We start from the raw sequence: 26,584 nt of genomic DNA, 5'->3' as shown, positions 1-26,584 counted from the left end.
GCTGGTGACAGTTATATTTCGATGCTACAAATTTGTACACCACATCTATTATCACTATTTTACTATATTATGCACTAATTCTTATAAATATACACTTATAATAATAAAATTAAAATTAAAATTGAGGAGCTACTATTTTACAATGTCTCAATCAATCTCACTAGTGTTGCCAGAGCAACAAAAAAAAAAGCCGCCGGCTTCCCGCCGGAGATACAGGTTAACCTAGTTCAGGCACCCACAACCATTGTCATCGAGTAGTTTTTAGATGAATGTAATTTATATTGTTTGAAATTAAGTGATTTGAATAAATGATTATTACTATTATTATTATTAATCACTAAAACTTTTAGTGATTTGTAAAGTAAATATCGATATCGAGTTTTTTGAGCATACTTTCAATAAACGATTACGAAAAAAACTGTATTTTTTTATTTTTCCCATTTCTGATAACTGATGAACATTACGACTATTTAGTGTAAATTGTAACAATACAATAATAAAAAAAATAACAATAGTTTATACAAAATAATAGTTACAGCCAAAATAAAAGTTTTATCGTAGTTTTACTTTGGGCCATTTTTTCTGCCGCTAAGTATATGTTTTATGTAATTAATATGTGTGTAATAAATGTGTAGCGATGAAAAGGTATGAAACGTAGGATCGAGATAGGATTAGTTTATTTTCAGTAACCAATGTTATACAGCAACTAGACTTAGGCACATACGACTAAACTTATTCTACGCGGTACGCTCCTGGCAAGTTCGTGACGATTGTCTCGAAACAAGTAGGATACGTCACTACGAGCGCGAGGCGAGAGCGGTTGTGTCCGGGCTCGGCGAGCTCTTCTAATGCGTGGAAACAGCGGAGCGCCAGCGCAGACTGGCTGCTCGTGCTAACAATGGTCTTCAAGAGAGCCCTAATTGGGCCCCGTGGGATCTGTTCCAGCCAGTTGGGCTGTCACGGTGGTGTCGATCGCCGCCTGCAGATGGGTCAATCAACTTTTATGTGTACATGAACGTATTTTTTTTCATATTTTTGTATTTGTTGAATAGCCATTCAACATGGACCTTCGTTCGCATCGTTCGCGTTCGCGACCGACATCGGCCGCGGGGACGGAGCGGGACGAGGGGCTTGACGGGCGAGCGGCGGGTGCGCCGGCTCCGTAACCAGTCAGCTGATCGACGCCATTGCAAGCGGACACGCGCGCCTTCTTATCATTTGTTATTATATAGTCTCATCGGCAACGACAGCTCTGTACTATTACCAGTATTCACAACAATATAATTTATACAGGCCACTCTGCGTATTATTCCAATACCATCAAGGAATCGCCGGAACATTGGTCCTTCGAGCCGGATACTTTGAACTTTGGACCGAAGAAAATACTGGCAAGCTGTACGGCGTTCAAGTTGAAGTCGAAACGTCGAGGCTACGGGACAGGAACGTCTTCGCAGCAGGCAGAACCGCATCTGAAGTGTGTCATCGTGCCTTGAGATCATCCAGAAGGAATCTCCACGTCACAGGATTCGGCAGTGGTTTGCGCAGAAAAACCGTGAGATCGTTCCAACTCCTTTCTTTAACCTTAACACCTTAATAATTTATATAATGGCTAGCAAGTTAGATCCTATAACAAGTCGTGAGTGGGAGGAGCATAGAAACACTTTAAGCGACTCTCCAGCATTAAATATTTTTATTAACTTTCTCGGTAATAGGGCTGATTTATTGGAAACTCTTGAAGAATCAAAATCTATAAAATTCAAGAGCGAAGGTAACAATAATAATAAACATAACAGTTTTAAATCAAACAAAAGTTTTCTTTCCTACACTGACACGTCTAAATCGTGTCCGATGTGTCAGCAGGATCATTTTGTATTTTCCTGTGATAAGTTTAGGTCACTTTCAGTCCAGGATCGTCTTAAAAGGGTCCATTCTTTCAATGTCTGTCATAATTGCTTGAGACCTGGTCATGAGGTTGGTTCATGCAAGCTAGGACATTGCAAGTATTGTAAGAAAAAACACAATACTTTATTACATGTAGACAATACCGATAGTAACCACTCTAACTCGCAAACCCTTGCTTTATCAGCCAATCATGGATGTACATCTCGTGCTATCTTGCTATCCACAGCGCTCGTGCAAGTGATGGACCACAAGGGCAAACCTCACACGGCGCGAGTCTTGCTTGACAATGGAAGTACGGCGAACCTTATTTCTGAAGATGTTGTACGTAAGCTTCACCTTTCTACCTACAATGCCAAGTCACAGGTAATAGGTATTAATCAACAATCTTCTTATTGTTACAAGGGTTGCTCGGTTTCTTTCAAATCATTCAATAGTGATTATGAAATCAATATTGAATGCTTGGTTTTACCAAAAGTATCGTCCTCGATACCGAACACATATATTGATACAAGCAATATTAGTATACCTTCGAACATTCGTCTTGCCGACCCTGAGTACTACATTCCGTCTTCGATCGACATCTTAGTCGGCGCGGAAGTGTTTTAGAGTATCATAGGCGCGAATCGTATCGCATTAGGTAAAAACAAACCTTCCTTATTCGAGTCAAAGCTAGGCTGGATTGTTTCCGGTGTCTTTCAGAAATCTGACTCATCTTCTCATCAATGCATGCACATTGATAACCTGCAAACCGACTAAACTCGTTTTTGGATGTTAGACTCTGTAGATACTACCTCCGTGGCGCAGTGGTTTAGGTCGCCACGCCGATACCACTGCAACGGGAGGTCGTGGGTTCGATTCCCACACGGGACAATTATTTGTGCGATCCACAAATAATTGTTTCGGGTCTGGTTGTGCTTTGTGTCCGTTGTTTGTATGTTTGTAAAAGTCCCCGCGACACAAGAGCAATTCTTAGTGCGGGAGTTGTCTTTTAAAAATAAATAAATAAATAAATAAAATAAATTCAAAACATAAGTTTACTTCGGAGGAACGAGATTGCGAACAACTCTTTATTGACACTACTGTTCGTGATTCAGATGGTCGCTTCGTGGTAAACATTCCTTTAAAAGAGTCCCCTGATGTACTTGGAGACTCATACATGATGGCTAAACAAAGACTCTTATCTCTTGAGCGTCGTCTAGCCGGAGATTCTTATTTTAAGGCTATGTATGTAGACTTCATGAACGAGTACATACACTTAGGGCATATGTCGGTTGTGAACAAACAAATTTTTAATTCGAATCATGCCTATTTTCTTCCACATCATGGTGTCTTAAAGGAGTCAAGCATTACAACGAAACTTCGTGTTGTATTCGATGCTTCGGCTAAAACAACATCGGGCAAATCATTTAATGACATACAAATGGTCGGGCCAACTTTGCAAGATGATTTGTTGTCGATATTGCTTCGTTTTCGTCAATACAAAGTTGTGGTTAGTGCGGACATCGAAAAAATGTATCGACAAACATTAGTTAGTGAGGTTCATAGACCTCTACAACAGATTCTTTGGAGAGCAGAGAGATCCTAAGCATAAACTGAGAACCTACACTTTAAACACCGTAACGTACGGTACTGCATCGGCTCCCTTTTTAGCAACCAGATGCTTGATTCAGTTGTCGAAGGAGTGCTCTGATCCAGATATACGATTTAGTCTGGCACATGACTTTTACGTTGATGATTACTTATCTGGTGGTTCATCCGTTTCAGAGACCATAAACAAGTGTCGCCAAGTCGTTGCTGCTGTACAGTCGGCAAAGTTCAATCTTCGCAAGTGGCAGTCAAATTCACATGACGTCTTACAAGCGTTATGCAATGATATGACTGGTTCAGATTTTTTAGATTTGAGCTATGGTAATCAGATGTCGAAAACACTTGGACTTCATTGGAGGTGTTCGACTGATACATTTACATTTCGTATAAATTTGACTGTTTCAGACAAAATCACAAAACGTCAAATTTTGTCAACAATCGCACAGATTTTTGATCCCCTCGGGTTGGTCGTCCCTTGCATCGTCGGTGCCAAAATAATCATGCAACAGCTTTGGTTAGCTAAATGCTCTTGGGACGATCCTATACCTGAAGATATTCAGCATGATTGGAGTGCCTTTCAGAACACTTTACCTCTTCTGAACAACTTTGAAATACCCCGTTGGGTATCATGCGATTCAGTATCTTCTTTGCAATTGCATATCTTCTCTGATGCTTCTGAAAAGGCTTACGGTGCATGCATTTATGTTCGAAGCGTCAAGGAAAATGGAGAGGTTTGCGTTCGCCTGTTTACCGCTAAAAGCAAGGTGGCTCCCATCAAACCAACCACCATTCCTAGATTGGAACTTTCAGGAGCCTTGTTAGGTACTCGGCTTTATCATAAGGTTCGTAAGTCTCTGACTGTAAATATACAGGAGTCGACATTTTGGTGCGACTCCACCATTGTCTTGGGTTGGCTGTCTGCGCCACCAACACAATTACAGGCCTTCGTTCGTCATCGCGTTTCTGAGATTCAGGATACTGTCGCAGGTTGTTCTTGGCGCTACGTTTCTTCTCTCGAAAACCCTGCAGATCTCGTTTCGCGCGGACTTAGGGCTGACAAGCTATTGTCATCTTCATTATGGTGGTCAAGCCCACAGTTTTTACAGAAAGAGTCGTCTTTATGGCCTATATTTCCTCAGAATGTTACATCGGACTCTATAGAAGTAGCAGTCTCTCATCACATTGACACAAACAACAACGATAATAATTATTTTTCAACAATAGCACAGAAATACTCTAACTTTAATAAGCTGCAACGTATTATAGCATTCGTATTTCGATTTATAAACAAATGTAGAAAAACATGTACAAACGGTGGTCTACTTGCTAGCACAGAATTAACTACTTCCCTACATTTCTTACTTAGATTAAGTCAACAAGAGTCCTTTCGTGAAGAGTACCACTTGTTGTTGGCAGGTAAACAACTACCAGTAAAAAATAAACTTTTATCTCTATCACCCTTTCTAGATAAATCATCTAAGCTTATTCGTGTAGGTGGTAGACTAAATAACTCATTTTATGACTGTTGAGTCGTTGACTCATGCTCCACATAGGCGGGATCTCGGATGGAACGCGGTGCGCGGAGCGGTAACAGCTGCGTCATCGCAGCGGGCCAGCGCCCCGCCGACCGGCCGCCCGCCAGTGCCTGACAGCAAGCGAGACCGAACATACGCGCTCGCGCATCCTAACATTTACGTTGTTTGCCGTTCGATTGTACTCTTGAAAATATATTTTTATTCCCTTTAAATACAGTCCACTCATTTATCAACAACCCAGCTATAGTTGTCGTCGTCTCAACACAGGGATCCAACTATACATTTTGGTCCTTCTACCGTTACTTTGAACCGAAGAAGGAAATCATATCGAGAAGAATTTTTTGACCGTTACATTTTCAAAAATATTTCAAGATCTTCACCTGTCTTCACGTTGGCTTTGCACACTCATATCATCATCATCGCGCTTCGTGTCTTGGTTTGGACGTCGTGAACATCGGCACCGGTCTGAATACGTAATTCAGCCGTCTTAGCCTGCTTCAACCCAACGGACGAGAAGAGAAGATTAGAAGAATTTGTTGGCAGCAGCGGAATAGCAAAATCACAATAGATTGTCGTCTTGTATTGAAGAACATCCGTCGTTGGAATATCTCATCACCACAATCATCATCAGTGGTTTGCAGCACAAAACCGTGAGCTCGTTCCAATTCCTTTTTTCATATCATATCCATAAAATCATTCTTATCCATAATCATTAAATCATAATTCATTCATTATTTTCAACTTCTTAGTTAACCTTAAAGTTAGCTGTAATTTTTTTGCAAATCATCCTAATCATAGTCATCTTCAGCCATAAACTTTGAATTTAAACAGTTTCATCACACCTTCCATACATAAAGTAGCTTAGAATATCATATTTTTGCTAATTCACAATACCATTTTTAATATTTTTTGTGTATTTTAGTGTTTGCAAGTTTGTTTACATTACAGTGCATTATTTGATCATCGTAACTTGCAAAGCTTCACATTGCTATAATTTTTTTGTCAGGCATCTAACTTTTTTGTAGTTCAAATTGCTAACGATTTTTTCTCAGGAACTTAACTTTTACATTGCTCTAAAATTTTATCAGGTACTTAGTCAATTTATTTAGAACGCCTCTTTCAACAATATTTCTGCTTATTTATTACTTCTTCATTAGTATAATCATCTATTAGTTAGTTGGCTTGGTTTTGCTTTTAGATCTTTCCTTCTCTATACTTTTAAAATGTCTGACACAAAGACTCTTATTTAAAAAACGCGCTTCAATCAAGGCTAAGCTTACGCAGTTTTCATCGTACCTCGAGATCTCTCGTTCGTGTGAAAAGCTTAGTGAGGTACAACTGGTAGAAGTAGAATACCGTCTTAATATATTTGAGAATTTATATGAGAAATATGACACGTTACAGAACCAGTTGGAGGAGTTAGCAGACGAACCCAGCGAGCAATATGCAGAGCGTGAGCAGTTCGAGAGCCAGTTCGCGAATTTGGTGGCTTCTGCACGCCAGTTGCTACACAGTACTCGCAAGCATCTCGCAGAGGAAGACTCCGCCTCCGACTTCGGTTCTTGCAGTAAGCACACAAACAAACACAATTCTATTCGTTTACCTAAAATAGATTTGCCTAAGTTTTCTGGCAGCTATCATGATTGGCTAGAGTTTCGCGATACTTTTCTTTCAATCATACATAATAACGACAGCATTGACAAAATTAATAAGTTGCATTATTTGCGTGCATCGTTAAAGGGTAGCGCTTCACTCGTGATTGATAATCTTGACTTTAGGTCTGCCAATTACGACGCTGCTTGGAAGCTTCTTTGTGATAGGTATGACAACAAAAGGTTACTTGTCAACAACCATGTCCAAGCCATCTTCAACATGAGTCCGGTCAACAAGGAGTCAAGTAAGGCTTTACGATATATAGTAGATAGTGCTAATAAAAACTTAAGAGCTTTATCCACCTTAGGTCAACCCGTAGAACATTGGGACACTCTTCTTATTCACATTATGACGAACAAACTTGATCAGGTGACTAATCGTGAGTGGGAAGAGCACCGCAATACGTTGAAGGAACCTCCAACATTCAATGACTTCATTCAGTTTGTTAGTAATAGGGCTGATTTACTTGAGACACTTGAGTAGTCTAGGTCATCTATCGTAGAGAGCGAGGGCTTACATGTTGGCATTTACAAAACTAAAAAACCCTCAGGTCCTTCAGACCCAACATCTTCATTTAAAACCATACCATGTCCTATGTGTCGCAAGGAACATTTCCTTTTTCAGTGCGATGTATTTAGAAGTTTAAGTATACCAGCGCGTATCAAGAAAGCCAGAGAATCTAATGTATGCATGAATTGTCTTCGACCGGGGCATAATAGCAAAAAATGTAGCTTGGGACACTGCAAGTATTGTCAGGACAAACACAACACGTTATTACATATTGATCCTGATAATACAATTACAAATATACCGAATATTACGTTAGCTGCAGATAATATTTACTCATCCCGTGTCGTATTACTGTCCACAGCGCTTGTTGAGGTGGTTGGTTCCGATGGTAAACATCACACCGCGCGAGTATTGCTCGATAGTGGCAGTACGGCCAATTTCGTGACGGAAGAATTTGCTCGTAGTATCAATTTACCTACTTATAATGTCGCATCAAAGGTAAGAGGTATCAATGACCATAGCTCTAACTGCGTTCAAGGCTGTTCTGTCTCATTTAAATCGGTTCATAGCGACTATACGCTCAACATTGAATGTCACGTTTTAACAAAAATTGCATCTTCAGTACCAAACACTTATGTAAACATAGACAACTTAGTATTACCGTCTAATATAATACTTTTTTTTTTTCTTTTTTTGCAAGTTTCGACCCTAACTTCTTTGTTCCGTCTGCGATCGACATTCTTGTCGGCGCGGAAGTCTTTTGGGGTATCATAGGTAGTAATCGTATTCCTTTAGGTAAATTAATGCCAACATTAATCGAATCGAAATTAGGTTGGGTCATATCGGGTACCGTTTATAACTCTAACTCATCTTCTAATCTATGTATGCTTGCTGAAACATTGCAGCCGGACTTAGATCGCTTCTGGGAGTTAGATTCAGTATCTGCAAAACACCAACTGACTCACGAGGAGAGATCTTGTGAGGAACTTTACGTAGAAACTACATTTCGTGCTCCCGACGGACGATTTGTGGTAAGCATACCTCTTAAAGAGTCACCAGACGTCTTGGGTGATTCATATGGGATGGCTAAGCGTCGTTTTTTATCATTAGAACGCCGTTTAGCTAAAGACTCCTATCTAAAATCATTATATGTCGACTTTATAAACGACTACATTAAATTAGGCCATATGTCTAAAGACAGTAATAAATGTAGCTCGAAACCTTCTAATTATTTACCGCATCATGGTGTTCTGAAAGAGTCGAGAACTACGACTAAATTAAGAGTCGTTTTCGATGCTTCAGCCACCACATCTTCTGGAAAATCCTTTAATAATATTCAAATGGTGGGCCCTACTCTCCAAGATGATTTACTTTCAATTCTTCTTAGATTTCGTCAACATAAAATTGTAGTTAGTGCAGACATCGAGAAGATGTACCGTCAGACACTTGTAAATGACATTCATCGGCCTTTACAAAAGATTCTTTGGAGAGAAGAGCCTACACATGAGTTAGAATCTTACACACTTAACACGGTGACGTACGGCACAGCCTCAGCGCCTTACTTAGCTACTAGGTCTTTAATTCAACTGGCTGAGGAGTGCGATGATTTGCCAACGCGATACACAATAGTACATGATTGTTATGTCGATGACTATTTGTCCGGTGGTTCATCTGTCGGCGAAACAGTAGATAGGTATCGTCAGGTCATTGCTGTTCTTCAGTCAGCCAAATATAATCTTCGCAAGTGGCAATCTAACTCAAATGAAGTCATCCAAGCATTATGTAAAGACCATGTTATTTCTGATTTTGTGAACCTTAGTGATAACGAAACATCTAAAACCTTAGGGCTGAACTGGCGGTGTTCAAGTGATACATTTACATTTTCCATTAGCTTAACCTTCACTACCAGTGACATTGCCACAGAACGCAAAATCCTTTCAGTTATAGCACAAATATTTGACCCACTTGGTTTAGTTGTTCCATGTATTGTAGAGGCTAAAGTTATCATGCAGCAGCTGTGGCTTGTAAAGTGTTCTTGGGATGAGCCACTACCTGAAAACATTCAACATGCATGGAATAATTTTCAAAATAGCTTACCTTATTTAAAACAGTTCACGGTGCCACGATGGGTAACTTGTGATTCGCCTTCTTTTGTACAGGTGCATGTGTTCACTGATGCGTCGGAGAGAGCATACGGTGCCTGTGTGTACATCCGCAGCGAAGCACAAGACGGAGAGATTCACGTTCGTTTACTTACTGCCAAGAGCAAGGTAGCTCCGGTGAAACCTACTACCATACCTCGTCTCGAACTTTGTGCTTCTTTGTTAGGTTCTAGATTATACCAGAAAGTGCGTCACTCACTAACCTTAGTTATCCATGATACTTACTTCTGGAGTGACTCCACTATAGTTTTGGGCTGGCTGTCTGCTTCTCCGTCACAGCTTAAAACCTTTGTCCGCCATCGAGTATCTGAAATTCAAGAAATTTCCGGGGGCAGGACTTGGCGTTACGTTCCTTCACTTGAAAACCCCGCAGACCTCGCTTCGCGTGGACTCAGAGCTGAAACATTGCTCACTTCTACGTTGTGGTGGTCAGGACCACACTTCTTAAGTGAAGATGCTTCAAAATGGCCACAATTTCCCAAACATCATCGACAAGAACTCATAAACTTACCAGCAGTGGTCAATTCTTCTTCTTCCTTTCTCGTTAATACTTCTGATTCCATAGGTCTCATATCGAAATTAGTTTTAAAATATAGTGATTTCAATAAAATACAGCGCATGACCGCCTATCTTATACGTTTCATAAACTTTAAATGTAAGAAACAACCTAGCGTTGGTCTGCTGACGTCTGTAGAATTACAAAGTGCTCTAAATGTGCTATTTAGGTATAGTCAAAAGGAATCTTTTTCTGAGGAGTACAAGCTTCTTTCCAAAGGCAAAGACTTACCTGCAAAGAACAAACTCTTATCGCTGTCTCCATTTTTTGACAAATCTTTATGTTTAATTCGTGTTGGAGGCAGATTAAACAATTCATTTTATGATTTTAACATTAAGCATCCTATTATTTTATCTAAATCACATAGAATATGTGATCTCTTATTTCATATGTATCATTTACGACTTTTACATCCAGGACCTCAACTATTACTTTCTACCATCCGTCATCACTACTATCCTATCGGGGGTAGATCTTTAGCAAAGAAGGTTACGCATAAATGCGTAAAATGTTGTAGGATCAAGGCGAATACCGTACAACCCATCATGGGTAACCTTCCAAAGCAACGTCTGCACTTGGAATTTCCTTTCTTAGATTCTGGGGTTGACTACGCTGGTCCAATCATGATAGCTGATCGTAAAGGTAGAGGATGTAGACTTATTAAATGTTTTATATGTGTGTTTGTGTGCTTAGCTACGAGAGCTGTACACCTAGAGTTGGTGTCAGACCTCACCAAAGAGGCTTTCTTGGCTGCCATGAACCGCTTTATTGCTCGTAGGGGGAAACCTCGCAACATCTATTCCGACAACGGAACAACTTTCGTAGGCGCTTTCAACGAATTGGCCAACCTTCTTTCACAGGACTTAGGCCTCAGTACGATTGACCCTGGCATTAACTTTTCTTTTATTCCCGCATATACCCCTCACTTTGGTGGATTATGGGAGTCGGCTGTAAAGTCGACCAAACATCATCTCAGGCGTATCTTAACTTTAACAAAGAATCATGCAACACTTTGGTACCCACTTCCAATAGCAATATGTGATACGTCCTTGAATAGCTCTTAGTAGCCCGAGTAAAAGTTCCTATGGAGTCAAGTTCCTATCGTTAGTCCGTTTAGAGTTATATGGTAACACCTATCAGAATAAAAATATCACTTATTTTTCTTGTTTTTATGATATTTTGTTTTCATTTTGGTTTGGACACACAATAAGCGACAGGTAGACGCGGGGAGATTGCCGGCGGCGGCAACGGGTGGCGGGGAAGGGGCAGTGAATGCGCGCGGGCAAGCGTCGACGGCTAACATCAGTCGTTTGTTTGTTTGTGTGTGTGACTACGCTTCCTCGTCTCCCCATTGTATTCTGCGACTATATACGACCCTGGCATTGTTTTTGGACTCCGATTACAGTTTCTTCACGTTGACCCCGGCTTTCTTTTGGACTTCTGCTGTGTACTGATTGTTTAAAGTGAACTGTTGTGAAAATGGAACCTGGCAATAACTGTGTAATGTGTCGTAGAGGGTTCTACCGTGGTAGATATCAGCGTCATCTTTTGGCTGATAATCTACCAATACTATGGCCAGAACTAGCAGCTTATATTCAAGAAAATGCACTCTTAGAGGTAACACGTGCATGGTCATTTTTTATTTATTATTCAGACTACTGTTATTTTTCCGTTTTGTCTATTAGTTTTTTGAAGTTGCTAACAAGTTTTTTTTTCAGGTTGTTTTCGACAATACGCGAAACGTATGCCACCGATGTTGGCAAAGGGCTGAAAATGCTATAAGACCGCCACCTATTCAAGAAGTACCTGTGGCACCCCCAATACAACAGGATGCACAAATGATTCAGGTTCCCGAGTATTCAAGAGCACCAAACACACCGAGGCATTGTATATTCAATAATTGTCAAAACCGAACACGTCATAGGATACCGAATGTTATTAAGATACACATGTTTTGTGAGTATAAGCTTTACATCCCTGACGGTGCAAGAGTATGTTAAGAACACCTCGAAAATAATAACTGGGCTGAACTTCCACAGAATTGTCACGTCACTCATGATTTTAATGCAGCGCAGTTTGGTGACATTTGTGACATGTTAAGAAATGCTGTACAACGTGGTTCCAGGTTGGATTTTAATACCAGAGGTGCGCTATCCGACGAAGAGATGCATTTTTGGACTGGTCGTAATAATGAACAGTTCGATACTATATTAGAGCAAACACCCTCTCTGGTCCAAAGATGCAGAAATCCCAGAACTGCATTGAGTATATTTTTAATAAAACTACGTACCGGCGACCCCAACGAAAGGCTTGCAACGCTATTTAATATGACAAGGCAAAACTTAGAACGCCTTATGAATAAAGCGCGTGATTGCCTTACCGAAGACTATGTGGTCCTTCATCTAGGAGTTGATCACATAACAAGAAATAATATTAAAGAAGGAAACCTCATTATACCAAGAGCAATATATGGAGACAACCAAAACTCCAAAGCAATATTAATATGCGACGGAACATATATTTATATACATAAAAGTGCAAACTTTTTATTTCAGCGACAATCATACAGCTTGCACAAGTTCCAAAATCTGCTAAAGCCCTTTTTGATAGTTAGCACAGACGGATACATCATTGATGTAAAAGGGCCGTACGCAGCCACGAAGACAGATGCCAACATAATGAGCAGCATTATGAACGACTATGAAAATCCCATACACGTTCTGTTGGAACCCAACGATGTTTTTATCCTGGATCGTGGATTTCGAGACAGCCTTGGCGATATTGAAGCTTGTGGATATGAATACCACGTTCCACCTTCAAAGGACAGAGAAGAATCTCAATTAACTACCGCACAAGCAAACGAATCCCGAAAGGTGACCATGTGCCGGTGGGTGGTGGAAGTGGTTAACGGTAGATTCAAGCGAGATTTCAAACTGTTCCGCCAAAAATATTTTAATAATGCGTTGCTGCATTTCTTTAACGATTTTAAAATCGCTGCCGCCATTATGAACCAATTCCATGCACCCATCGATAACAACCAATACGCTGATATGTTTGTAGAAGAAATAAAGAGGAAGATTGATACACCCAATATTCTATATAATTACGTAGAAACGAAACGACTGAACAATAGAAGAGCAGACTTTGTGCGTCTAGAAGCAAATGATGTACAGTTCCCACAATACACCGAAGAGCAGGTTATTTTGATGGCTTTAGGTACCTACCAAGTACCTAAGTAAAGCTTGCACGATCGTACTGCAGTGAGCACCTTCAAAATGGAGTGTACACCATTGAAGTATACAGGCAAAATGCTTTAGAAGACTTGCCTGATTTTGCTTTAAACGAAGACTCATGGCTCATGCGAGGCCGTATCCAATATTTTGATAAATAATAATGATAATAATATTTCACAATCTTATTGTACATGTCTAACCGGACGGCGCACTGTAGGTACCTGTGCTCACATCATATCTATCGTGTGGTACTTAGGATATGCCAGGCATGAGGGATTCGTAGCTCCTGCCTTGTTCCTTAACGATTTGTTGGTAGACGATGAATGATTATATAAGGTAAATGAGTTTCATTATAATATTGTCATCATCAGATTTTCTAAACCCCACATGTTATTTTCTTTATTAATTGTTACATTTTTTTTTTTAAACTTACCTACTTGTGTAACCTGTAATGTATTATTTTGTAACCTGTGATTAGAGGTATTAAATAAACAAAGGAAACATGATAGTATTTCATTTCATTCATTATTTTTTAAGATTTCCTTTTATTTTTTTAACGGAAAATCCACATTGCCTTGATAACATATTAGTCTGGTGTTCAGAACGGACTACAAATAAAGACAAGCGCCATATCAATCATTGTTCTAGAAGATAGTACCTTACCAACGACATATCACACATCACTATTGGACCGGGTACCAGATTCCATACAAAGATTTGCATCATCCTTTAACATTCGAAGAGATGGCAACTTGTTTAATTCAAGTGGAGGCTATTTTAAATTCCAGGCCTTTAACTCCACTTTCCGATGATCCTTCAGACCTTACTCCTCTTACTCCTGCTCATTTCCTTATTGGACGATCACTCATGATGCTGCCTCATCCACAGGTGCAGAATGCTCATGTATCCAGTCTTCAACGCTTTCGCCGCATTGAATTCTTGAAGCAACACTTCTGGACTCGCTTTTCCCACGAATACATTCTGTGGCTTCAGGAAAGGACAAAGTGGTGCCGATCATCAGGAGAGCTGAATGAAGGAGCCTTGGTACTTATTAAGGACAAAACCTCACCCCCACTCTTATGGCTTCTAGGACGCATCGTCAAGGTTCTTCCCGGCAAAGATGGTGTTGCTCGAGTTGCTGACATCCGCACTCGCAAGGGTGTCATTCGGCGAGCCTTCAACACTATTTGCCCTCTACCGGTGGCCACTTCATCTGTTGAAGACACTTCAACGGGGGGAGTATGTTGAGTCGTTGACTCATGCTCCACATAGGCGGGATCGCGGATGGAACGCGGTGCGCGGAGCGGTAACAGCTGCGTCATCGCAGCGGGCCAGCGCCCCGCCGACCGGCCGCCCGCCAGTGCCTGACAGCAAGCGAGACCGAACATACGCGCTCGCGCATCCTAACATTTACGTTGTTTGCCGTTCGATTGTACTCTTGAAAATATATTTTTATTCCCTTTAAATACAGTCCACTCATTTATTAACAACCCAGCTATATTTGTCGTCGTCTCAACACAGGGATCCAACTATACAATGACTTTAACGTAAAACATCCAATTCTTTTATCTAGCTCTCATATTATTTGTGTTTCACTATTTAACCCCTTCGGACCCGATTTTACAAAATGAGATGGAAAAATGTTTTAACCGGATTTTCTTATCACTAGTATAGTAAGAAATAATTTCTGATAGAAAAGAAATAGTTTTCCTTTTTAGATTTTTTGGAAATTGTATGTCCATCCACATGGACAGCAGGTTTCGAGTGTTATCGAATGGATTATTTTGAATCACCTTCATATTTATATTTTTTTACTAAAAGTCATGAAATAAAAGGCTTATTAATAATTATTTCAGCTTTTTAATCGAATAAGTACAAATATCTATGATTATTAATAACAGCTTCTGTCTTTATGAAAAAAAAAACTAGTTTTTATGGAAATCTCGAAAACAATTGCGCTTGATAGATTATTCAAAATGTCTTGTCCAAATATTGCTTAAACATGTGTGTATGTCTTTACAAAATGCATCATTTTATCTTAATATACAATCATATCACTTAAGATAAAATATTGATATATAACACAGCAGATTTATTTAGTTACTAGCTGACCCGCGCAACTTCGCTTGCGTCACTTAAGAGAGTCATAATTTTCCCCGTTTTTGTAACATTTTTCACTGGTACTCGGCTCCTATTGGTCGTAGCGTGATGATATATAGCCTATAACCTTCCTCAATAAATGGGCTATCTAACAGTGAAATAATTTTTCAAATCGGACCAGTAGTTCCTGAGATTAGCGCGTTCAAACAAACAAACAAACAAACAAACAAACAAACAAACAAACAAACTCTTCAGCTTTATAATATTAGTATAGATTTTTATTTTAACATGCAGAATTACCAATCATAATATCTTACATTAATAATCTATCACGGTTCTACAAAGATTCTTCGAAAGTAATATTTTGCTCTAGCCATTCGCCTGGCCAGGCTCGTAATTTCTCTTTAGCTACTGTAATCGCCCTGATATTATTTTGACCCCGTAGCCTAAATCTGTCATTTTCTAGTACTTCTATTATTTCATATGGACCTTTGAATTTGGGGGCAAGTTTGTCATGGCGTCTATGGTCTTGGCTAACGTAAACGATGTCGCCAGTAGAGTAAGTTTTATTATTTCGTCTAGTATTGTCAAACCGGTCTTTAAATTTAATACCGCTTTCATTAAGTCTTTGTCTCGCTAAGTCACGGTCACTATTTACGTTAATATACGGTTGATTAGACTCATCTGTCACGTCATCTAAACGAGCTTGTATGGGAGGTATATTTCCTTCTCTACCTATCAATAGCCTCACCGGCGAAAATCCTGTACTTTTTTGAGCGGTGGTATTCAGGGATTGCTGTACATTCCAAAGAGCGTTTGGCCATTCTGTAGTATCATTAATTGTCGTAGTTAGCATGTTTATAACTGTCGCCACATAACGTTCAACTTGGCCGTTACTGCGAGGTGTACCGGTAGATATCATGTGGTGTTGAATTTGTAATTCTCTAAATAGTGATTGCACATTGTTTGAAGAAAAATTTGTTCCTCTGTCTGTGATTATCAGGGAAGGGGTGCCAAATAATGTTATAGTCTCACGTAAAATAAATACTAATTCCTGTCCTCCTAAATTTTTAAGAGGTTTTTGGGATACAAAACTTTGTGAATCCATCTACAACTACTAAAATGTGCTTATATCCATCCTCAGTTTGTCGAAAAGGTCCAGTACAATCGAGGTGCAGTGTATGAAAGGGAATAGTTTTTATTAAGGGGTGGAGCAGACCTTGTTTAGGTCCCGAATGACCTTTCCGAGAAGTGCAAATTAAACAATGAGAAATATATTTTTTTGTAAAAGCTGATATACTGGGAAACCAAAAATGTTCTTTAAGTTTATTGAGTGTTTTATCATAACCTACGTGACAATTCTCGTCATGATAGAGTCGTAGCATACTCAGCCTATATCCCTTGGGAACGTATAATTTTGGTACATCGTCAGGGTCGGTTTTATAATGTAATAGGTCGTTAATAATTACATATTGATTGGCATCAATATCACCGGTTCGAACTTTGTTTAATAAGTCTTGAGTTTCATGATCATTTTGTTGGGCAATTTTTAACCATGATGGTGGATCATTTAGATTTTCAATAATGTTAACTGAATGTTTTACAGCTACCGGGTTGCGACTTAAGTAATCAACATGTTGAACAAACGATCCCTTTTTATATGAAATTTGGAACTGGAAGTCTTGCATAAAGGTCCACCATCTAGCTACACGAGGGGACAAATCTTTTTTTGACATAGTAGATTTGATAGAGTTGCAGTCTGTTACTATAGTAAAGTTTATTCCTAACAAATATACTCTAAAATGTCTAAGAGCATTGTAGATAGCTAATGTTTCCAAATCGTATGAACAGTATTTGGATTCCGTAGGGGTAGTACGTTTGCTGAAGTATGCTACTACTCGGTTTTGATTTTCAATTTTTTGGAGTAATATGGCTCCGTATCCTATAGAACTAGCATCTGTGTGTAACTCAGTTGGTAATTTGGGATCAAATACAGTTAACAGAGGTTTTGATACTAAGTGTCTTATCACATATTCTTTAGCTCTTTGTTGATCCTCGCCCCATTCCCACTTTTGATCTTTCTTTGTTAATTTGGTGATACTAGCGGTCATCGAAGCAAACTCTGGTATGAACCTACGAAAATAACTAGCTAATCCCATAAATTGTCGTACCTCCTTGATAGATGTGGGAGTTGGGGAATTAGTTAAAGCAGTGATTTTGCTTTGACTTGGTCTTATTCCTTCTTCAGAGACATAACGACCCAGATACTCTATTTCTTTTACAAAAAAATTACATTTCTTTAAATTTATTGTAAATCCAGCTACACTAAGAGCATTTAAAGTTAGTTCTAAATATTGTAAACCCTCCATTTCGGTTTTAAAGGGAATCAACAAATCATCAATGTATACTAATAAAAATTTTAAGTGTTGGACAGCTTTACTTATAGCTTTTTGAAATATAGATGGACCATTACATATGCCAAAAGGCATTTTTGTAAATTCATAATGATTTTCCGGAGTGACAAAAGCAGTATATTTGATAGAGTCTTCAGACACGGGAATTTGATGGAACCCACTTTTCATATCTATTGAGATATAATATTTAGAGTTACCCAATCTATCAAGTTGGTCCTCAATTAAAGGGAGAGGATACCTCTCCTTTTCAATAATTTTATTCAGGGCTCTAAAATCTACACACATACGGTCAGATCCATCTTTCTTTTTAACAAGTAAGACAGGGCTAGCATAGGGGGAATTGCTTTCTCTGATTACTTTTTTATTAAGGAGATCTTTGCAAATTTCATTGACTTTTTCTCTCTCAATGGGTGCTAGTCTGTAAGGTCTATAATGAATAATCTCATCGCGTTTTAGACGTATCTGCAATGAACCAGTTTTGACGGTCCCAATGTTGTATTCAGAAGGTATGACAGATGGAAATTTATCAAAAACCGTTTTAATTTTAGTCTGCAGGTCAATGTCTAAATGGTTGATTAAGGTGTCCAGTAATCCTAAGTCATTAGTAGTAGTTTTCGTATAGTTAACAAAATCAGTCAGTAATGAAGTTGCTCTACGAGTTACCCTACAACCCATAGAATCCATAACAACAGAAATATCGGAATATTGTACAATGTCACGGCCTATTAAACAATCATAATGGAATTCGCTATCTCTAGCTACTTTAAACTCTATTTCAATACAGATTTCATTATTTTTTACGGGTGCAGTAATTTTACCAAAAATGTGTAAGCTACCATTTCCAATACCACAAAGTGTGGTGTAATGGGGATCTAGTTTACAACCCAATTGTTTGGCTATAGAGTCTTTAATGATACTACACGTAGCACCGGTGTCGATAAGAGCTTCTAAAGTCACGTCCTTAATGTTAATCTTTGTTAATTTGAGATTCTCAACTTTAGCAAAACAGTTTACATCATTTTTATTAATGGTTGAACTATTTTTAGAGGTACTAGCTCGCTGCTTGAAAAAACATACATTTTCAGCATGCCCTATCTTTTTACAATATGTACATTGAACGGGTGGGTGAGCAAATGCAGAGGTTTTAGGTTGACTGGTTTCCCGATTTGGATTGTGAAAGCATTGAGCACGAGTGTGGCCTATTTTATTGCAGAGGAAGCAACGTTTTTCGTCGATTTTAGATCGTTTCTGACTACTAGTAGTGTGCAAAGAGTCTGTTTTGTCAGTCTTGTTATCTAGTGGTCGCTTTTTGGGTATTTTGGCGTATGTCGTAAATAATGAGATTATTTCGGCAGTAGTAGTAACACGACTGTTGTGTGCAGCCATTTTGACAGTAGTATCATGTATTCCTCCACAAATAAGTTCTACTAGCTGAACTTCAGTAAATGCTATTTTTGTTTGCTTAAATAGTCTTAATTTTTCCCTAGCGTACTCGCAATAGGAGTCTGTGTTTTCAGATGTCAATAATACTGCTCTGGATAGTTTTTCAGAAAGATTGCGTTTTTCCGGGTATAAGTCAGTCAAAGTAGTCCTAAAAACTTCCCAAGTTCTACCCTCCTCAGGGTCCCATGTCTCGTACCATAGAAATGCAGAACCCTTCAGGGCCTTACCCGCCTTAGCAACAGTTGTGATATCAGTCCATCCCATGTCCACAGCAATGGAGTTAATGGAGCGACACCAACTTTCAGCACCATTTTCATTTTTTTCTGGATCGAAGGGTGGTAGTATCACATCATCGCTCCGGCGCTTATCCGTTAATGCAGCTTGGATTGTCTTCAGTAGGCTTTCGATAACCGTAGGATCCATTACGAAACCACGCTCACAAATTCTGGAAACATACAACACATTAGTCTTTAGTTCTATCCCACTTCTGATGATATATATATTTTTTATATATATTAAAAATAGCTTATTCGCATATCATAGTTGAAAACAGATGTATTAGGTTATACTATTTTTGTGTCCTTACATATATACAAATATGTAAATATGTATATATATTAAATTGATCAAATAAAAGACTTCAATATGAACCTCAAAGCTTTGTTCTGTTGATATTTCACTAGATAGTATAACAATTGAATATGTATTTTTGATTTCAAATTCATGATGTTTTTTTTTTAAGAAAATAATTGCAATAAAACGTCAGGAATAATTTCACAATCAAAATGTATTGATTTATTTTGTTTTTCTTAATTCATATCACATCATCATTAATTATTTACATACACATTAACTAGGCAATATAATGATAATTTAAAATTTAAATCAACAATCAACAATCAACAATCAACAATAAATAATAAATAATATAAATAATAACAAAAATGTAAATTGTGATAAATAATATAATATTATTTATCACAAAGAATAAAGACATCATAATAACAATATATAAGAATCTTAAATTTACTTAACTTCCTTTATGGTAGTGCAAACTCGGAGCTCCGTACTGTTCGGCGGCCGATCAAGAAGTGACCGGCTCCGGCCGTTACATGTCCTTTTATAGTAACGAGTAAACAAGTCGGGTGAACACGTGTTTTGATAAAATTTTATACAAAGCTATTAGTTTTATTTCTAATTACGTTGGTAAATTATAACTCATTTTTTCTTTATGTTTAAACATGTAAATAATTCTGAAATCGTCTTAATTTCATAACTACTAAAATTCTAACCTATAAAGTATAACAATAATAAAAGATAAAATTATAGCCATAGTCATAACACATTTTCTGTCGGCAATTTTGATAGGGTAACTAAGTGCTTTTAAATGAGACACACACACATATTTAAGCAATATTTGGACAAGACATTTTGAATAATCTATCACGCTCACCAGTAAAACACAAATGGATTTCGCATTTCAAGCGGAACACATGTGTTTTACCTTTACACCCCGGTCTCTTGCATCTTGTAGCTTCTTTTTTTATCATAATCGGGCAAATGATCTACAGTATCATGCTGAATTTCATTCGCAGGTCTTATTTCAGCACCTGCTCGAGGACGTCGTTTTGGTGTACTGGTTGGCGTATTTACTGGACTGCTTTGACCAGATGTAGGCCGACCTCGTTTTCTTATAATTAATGGCTGACCAAGTTTTATAAGAGCCTCAGCAACTCGCTGTCTGAAGTGCAACAAATCTAAAATATCCGTCTTTGGAATGTTGCAAGTTTTACAATCCTCTTGATATTCAAGCCAACTGTTACTCAATGCCAAGTCAATAGCGTGGAATATCATCCGTAATGTCCATTTTTTAGATCTAATGAAAATGCGGTACAAACTAATAAGGTGGTCAGTTTTATCTACTCCTCCCATTCCATGGTTATACAAACGCACAAGTTCAGGGCGTGGAATTGTTATATATTGCTTGGACAATTTATTCCATCTTCTTACCTCATCTTGTTCTCCTATCCCAGCAAAATTTGAAGCAAGCACGACACCCTTGTTGTCCATCCACTTTATTACAACAACATCTTTGGTATTGTTCGTTACTTGATCTGTATACCCTCTTACTTTCTTCGCTCCTTCTCTGTCTGTTACAAGCGGCAACTTTCCAAATCTATTTACTCTGATCGTTCCACCAGCATATACATATCTCTCGTTCTCGTAGATCTCTCAATAATTGGTAATTAGAAAAATAATTGTCGAAATACAAGTAATGACCAGATTTGGTTATTCTTCTAGATAGCAGATTCACGTAAGCAGCTGATGCGCCGTACTTCAAGACGTCCATTTTTTCTAGGTTTGTGGTAGCACCTTGATAAATTACAAAATCATAAACAATTCCGCTTTTACCGCAAATCATAAAAATCTTTACGCCCCATGGCTCAGGTTTTCCTTTGATATATTGTTTGATTTCTAATTTTCCACGAAATGGTACAATCTGTTCGTCAACGCTCAGTATTTGTTCCAAATTCAATTCCAGGCACCTTTTTCGAATTGCATCGTAAATCGGCCGAACTTTTATAAGGCGATCAGTGTTATCTGCAGGAATTGCATCATTGTCTATAACATGTAAATTACTCCTTAGCTGAATAAAACGATCTCTGGACATGTTATCCAAAAACAGTTTTATACCCAAACCAGAATCCCAATATAGCCGTATGCGAGGAAATTTCAAATTTCCCATTATGATGTGAAGACCTAACATTATTTTTATTTCAGTATCAGTACAGGACTTGAAGTTACGGGCTTCTTTTCTAGTGGCATAAAAATTCGTATTGAAAACCAAGTCTTGGACTAAGGAGTCTGTTATATATTTAGAAAAATACTCAATTGGTGTAAGTGGTTTATCAATTTCAGAAAGCGGTGGAGATGCCCAGGTAAACTTCGGTATGTCCAGTTCTATATGTATTTTCCCTATGATGTTACTTGGTTTTTTGTTACTTGTATTAGGTTCAGCAACAGGTTCCACTGCCTGAATTTCTTCTTCGTCGAAATAATCAATAATTGTAGTAGCTTCGTTGGGAGGTACATCATCACTACCCACACGCTCTAGGTTTTGCGAAGTAGCCATACCTGCTATAACTTCGTCGTCGCTTTGCTCTTCAACATCTGATATTATACCATTTTCTAATACGTCAAGTAACGAGTTAACATCTCGACTTCTTGTAAGATTAAAACCTGAAACAAAGTATAAATTAACCATTATTATCAATAACAACTGTCTAACAATACTCTATAAAGCTTGACAACGCTTGAGACCTGATGTCCATTGAAATGGACACAACAAGTTATTGCATTTGTAATATTGTATGTTATTCAATTGTGTTTACATGTAAATTATATCCACAATAAGGACCTATTCTACAAGAAAAAAAAAATATATATTGAGTAATATGCCTTATTTCCATCAAAAATAATAATAAAATCTGAACACTTACTTGCCTTGCGCTGAGCCATGGCGAATGACATTACTTCACTGGATATTATGATCTACCCACATAAAAGGCAATTGTGTTTTGTTTATAAAAACGTTTTTAGAGAAATTCTGCGTAATTTACAACGTTTAGATACTGCTTTTGTTTGCAACGTCGCAAGTTATATTAAATATAAAGTTAGGTCCATTGAGATGGTCACCAGGAACGAAGGGGTTAACATGTACCATCTTCGACTTTTACATGCAGGACCTCAACTTTTATTAGCGACAATTCGCCATCGTTATTATCCTATTGGTGGTAGAAATTTAGCTAAGAAGGTCACACATCAATGTATCAAATGTTGCAAGATAAAGGCTAGTACTGTTCAACCTATCATGGGTGACCTTCCAGAGCAGCGATTACATTTAGAGTTTCCTTTTTTAGATACAGGGGTAGATTACGCTGGACCTATCATGATAGAGGACCGCAAGGGCAGAGGCAGACTGCAGACTCATCAAATGTTTTATTTGTGTATTTGTGTGTTTAGCTACCAGGGCAGTCCATCTGGAACTTGTATCAGACCTTACAAAGGAAGCTTTCTTAGCAAGCATGAATCGCTTCATTGCTCGCAGAGGGAAGCCACGTAATGTTTTTCCGATAATGGCACAACCTTTGTAGGTGCCTTCAATGAATTGTCTGATCTCTTAGCACAGGACTTAAACTTTAAGGATATTGACCCAGGCATTAAATTCTCTTTTATACCGGCGTACACTCCACATTTCGGTGGATTATGGGAGTCCGCGGTCAAGTCGACTAAGCACCATCTCAGACGCATTTTGGGCTTAACAAATTTAACGTTTGAAGAGATGGCTACATGCTTGACACAGATCGAAGCCGTTTTAAACTCGAGGCCGCTAACTCCCTTATTCAATGACCCTACAGACTTGACTCCTTTGACTCCTGCTCACTTCCTTATTGGACGATCGCTAATCATGCTGCCACATCCACAGATCCAGAGCATCAACGTCTCCAGCTTACAACGGTTTCGTCGAATCGAATACCTGAAGCAGCATTTTTGGGTTCGTTTCTCGCACGAGTACGTCGTTTGGCTTCAGGAGAGAACCAAATGGCGTCGTTCTTCAGGCGAGCTTAAGGAAGGCACTCTTGTCGTCATTAAAGACAAAAGCTCACCCCCTTTAATGTGGCTTCTAGGACGCATCATTCGTGTGCTACCAGGCAGAGACGGCGTCGCAAGGGTCGCCGACATCCGCACGCGTAAGGGTGTCATTCGGCGGGCCTTCAACACCATATGCGCTCTTCCCATCTCTTCTGTTGAAAAGATACTTCAACCGGGGCAGTATGTTGAATAGCCATTCAACATGGACCTTCGTTCGCATCGTTCGCGTTCGCGACCGACATCGGCCGCGGGGACGGAGCGGGACGAGGGGCTTGACGGGCAAGCGGCGGGTGCGCCGGTTCCGTAACCAGTCAGCTGATCGACGCCATTGCAAGCGGACACGCGCGCCTTCTTATCATTTGTTATTATATAGTCTCATCGGCAACGACAGCTCTGTACTATTACCAGTATTCACAACAATATAATTTATACAGTCCACTCTGCGTATTATTCCAATACCATCAAGGGATCGCCGGAACAGTATTTTAATAATTTTACGGTAGGTAATTACTTATATTTTAAGAATTTAGAAACAGCAGAACAAGTTTACCAATATAACGGGAATTATGACTCAAAAGTCCAACCTACTCTAGTTGAAATAGTCCCCTGGAAAACTAATTAAATAGACTTCTAAACTACTAGCTGACCCGCACAATTTTTCTTGCGTCACCGAAGGGAGAATGGGTCATCATTTTTCCCCGTTTTTGTAACATTTTTTGTTGAACTCCGTTTCTAATGGCTGCAGCGTGATGATAAATACTTCGCTTGCGTCACATAAGAGAATTGGTCAAAATTTTCCCCGTTTTTGTAACATTTTTTACTGGTATTCTGCTCCTGTTGGTCGTAGCGTGTTGATACATAGCCTATATAGCCTTCCTCGATAAATAGGCTATCTAACACTGAAAGAATTTTTCAAATCGGACCAGTCGTTCCTGAGATTAGCACGTTCAAACAAACACAAACTCTTCAGCTTTTATTTATAATATTAGTATAGATTATTAAGAGAAAATGTGCTGTTTTATGGTGATTATCTTATCATTGTCCTATGGATAACAAAAATGTCCCACGGACAACCGTTTTGGTTGTCCAAGTGACTGGTTGTCCGAGTGACAATTGTCAGTCTTTGAGCATTCTAGCAATAAAAAAAAATATCTTGAATTAGGTCTTACGCACAGTGACAAATACAGGGTCTTCTCATAATAGCTGGTGATATTTTGGGAGGTGATACTGCCCATAAATCTGATCACGAATCCTCGAATCGAATATAGATTACATAGAATGTAGTTCAGTTAAGTTTACTACTATACCTATATCAATTACTTACGTTTTTCTGCTGATTGTCCGATGGACACACAATAAAGCCACGCACTCTCTCCAAACGAACTCGGCCGACTGACGCCGCAGCAAAAATGAATTTAAAATGGAGGGTGAATGAGTTGTCACCAAACCAATCGTCTTGGTCTTATGGTATAAATTTCACGCCATCTATATTTAGTTTTTTTAACTTTTTACAGTTGTCAAACAAACAAACAAACTCGTCAGCTTTATAATATTAGTATAGATTGTAATGATAAACATGTATAAATGTAATTAACTGTCATTTAGTATGTTTTTGTTTAAAGTCATGTTTCATTGTACTTAGCTACAGAGGGACAAACAAAAAACCCATACATTAGACGTTTTGTCACTTGGACAATCATTAAAATTCCAATTTAAAAGGGATTTATATAAAACAATTTACTCGTTTGTTTGGCTCATCTATACTTTTCTATACTAATATACTAATATTATAAAGCTGAAGAGTTTGTTTGTTTGTTTGTTTGAACGCGCTAATCTCAGAAACTACTGGTCCGATTTGAAATATTCTTTCAGTTGTAGATAGCCTATAGGCGATATATCATCACGCTACAACCAATAGGAGCAGAGTACCAGTAAAAAATGTTACAAAAACGGGGAAAATTATGACCCATTCTCTCTTATGTGACGCAAACGAAGTTGCGCGGGTCAGCTAGTAACATAATAAATGTGATATATGCTAACCATTCCCTTATTTTTCTTTAGAACTCCATTTATTGGTGAAGGATACGATATAGTACCTACTGGACAAATAAAAGTTGATTGACCCAGATACAGCCCGTGGTTTTCACTGGAGCCCTACTTGGCCCCATGGAAGCTGATTCCAGCCCGTTGGGCTGTCTCTGCGGTGTCGATCGCTGCCTGCAGATACAGGTGGGTCTCTGGGTCGGGGTGTTACCCCTTGGCGAGATGCTGGAGTGTCGTGTCCGGCAGGTGAGGCGGTGGGCGAGGTCTGGCCCGTGCGGGTTGATCACCGCGGGCGGACCTCAAGCCGTCCGCCTCTGTGTGTCACGTCCGGGACCCAGATACAAGCCGCGGGGGCCGTTTATATTGGCGGGCGGCCTACAGTAGTGTGCGTGAGCGTCGTCTCGATATAGTAGTGTTGTGTGCAGTTGTACGCGTTCCGTGGTACTACAGGCTCCCCCTCTGGATGCGAAGTCGCCCCGGCGAGGATTTTTGCCGCGATTTGCCGCGGCGTCAGTCGGCCGAGTTCGTTTCGAGAGAGTGCGTGGCTTTATTATATGTCCATCGAACAACCAGCAGAAAAACGTAAGTAATTGATATGTAGTAGTAAACCTAACTGAACTACATTCTATTTAATCTATATAGGGTCTTCTCACAATAGCTGGTGATATTTTGGGAGGCGATACTGCTCATGAATCTGATCAAGAATCCGCAAAAAAATGTTTTTTGGACAACTTATTTTTTTGCTTTTCTGTAGTGTGTCACGCATAGAAGCGGCTCGTCGTTACACGACCGC

At 39.0% G+C, this 26,584-nt stretch overlaps 1 protein-coding gene across 1 annotated transcript; it reads left to right on the top strand.

Annotated features, from left to right (window-relative positions):
* Window positions 1-1,061: 1,061 nt before the first annotated feature.
* Window positions 1,062-23,941, top strand: LOC142985743 (uncharacterized). Its single transcript, XM_076133991.1, has 5 exons — window positions 1,062-1,162; window positions 1,294-1,535; window positions 2,087-2,227; window positions 6,223-6,547; window positions 23,590-23,941. The coding sequence occupies exons 1-5, from the start codon at window positions 1,062-1,064 to the stop codon at window positions 23,939-23,941; spliced, it is 1,161 nt and encodes a 386-aa protein (XP_075990106.1).
* Window positions 23,942-26,584: the final 2,643 nt, after the last annotated feature.

The sequence above is a fragment of the Anticarsia gemmatalis genome, chromosome W, assembly GCF_050436995.1.
Source record: "Anticarsia gemmatalis isolate Benzon Research Colony breed Stoneville strain chromosome W, ilAntGemm2 primary, whole genome shotgun sequence".
In the NCBI taxonomy this organism is placed as follows: domain Eukaryota; kingdom Metazoa; phylum Arthropoda; class Insecta; order Lepidoptera; family Erebidae; genus Anticarsia; species Anticarsia gemmatalis.
This window is presented reverse-complemented; position numbering and strand designations above follow the sequence as displayed.